Source organism: Agrilus planipennis, unplaced genomic scaffold (genome assembly GCF_000699045.2).
Source record: "Agrilus planipennis isolate EAB-ADULT unplaced genomic scaffold, Apla_2.0 scaffold16, whole genome shotgun sequence".
Classification (NCBI taxonomy): Eukaryota; Metazoa; Arthropoda; class Insecta; order Coleoptera; family Buprestidae; genus Agrilus; species Agrilus planipennis.
The window spans coordinates 576,722-577,643 of NW_020438946.1; the positions used below are offsets into that span (position 1 = coordinate 576,722).

At 29.5% G+C, this 922-nt stretch overlaps 1 protein-coding gene across 1 annotated transcript in view; it reads right to left on the reverse strand.

Moving 5' to 3' along the window:
• LOC108744721 overlaps nucleotides 1-922 on the reverse strand; it is a 9,045-nt gene that overhangs the window by 2,576 nt on the left and 5,547 nt on the right. Inside the window, exon 3 of the mRNA XM_018480626.2 lies at nucleotides 572-735. Within this exon, the coding sequence (XP_018336128.1) occupies nucleotides 572-735 (164 nt within the window). The remainder of the gene's footprint in view (nucleotides 1-571; nucleotides 736-922) is intronic.

Here is a 922-nt window from a genome sequence, read left to right on the forward strand (position 1 = left end):
TCGTTTACAGTGTTGTCGAATTTTGTTTAGTTTCTGATGTATTTAAAGGAGTTCTTCTAAAAACTGCGTAAAAAATCTTACTTTTACCTTGTCTATTTTGAAGTTATTATAATATCAAGTTTTAGGTAGTGTTTTGAAAGTACATCAAAAACTAAGCAAAATTTGGTAACACTGCAAACGAATTAAGAATAACCCCTAACAACTGCCCATGTTGTTTTATTTAATAGATGTTGTAACTCTTACTGTTTCTGAGAAAGCAATATTGGGTACTCTTGAAATGTGCGCCCTGTATACATATATTTAAAGGTTTTTGTATGCTTCGAAGTAAACAAATTAAAAAATGTATAATATATATAATAATTTAACATTTCTTTGTTGGATTTCCATTGCTGATAAACATTGTGTTTTGAGAAAATGATCTTAATTATTTTAGAGTTTTTGTATATGACAAAATAATAAAATATTTGTTGTTTAATTTAGCTTTTGTTATTTTTTTTAACCCGGGTTATACGTTTTTCTTAAAAAATGTTAATAGTAGGCACTTATTCATAATGAATTGTAATTTACGTACTTCATTTTCCCGTTATAACTAATTGTCCACAATTTCATGGGTTTTACTGGCGTAAAACACATTCCTTCAGCTGCATAAGTCTTTTTATGATGAAGAGATAATGCGTCGACATTCATGGATGTTTTTGGAAGACGTAAATTGGACAAGAGGCCTAGTTTTGGCACCTGCGGTTATAGCTTTTAATCTAACTTATTTATTATATTATATCGGGTTGTTCGGAAAGTCATTTCGTTTTTTCCCGACAGAGGATTTAATTGTATTCTTTTGCACCCAACTTCACATTTAAGCCGTATAATTTTTATATGCTTTGAGAGCTCATATAGCAAGGCTTGTGTGTGAAAAATTCCAATT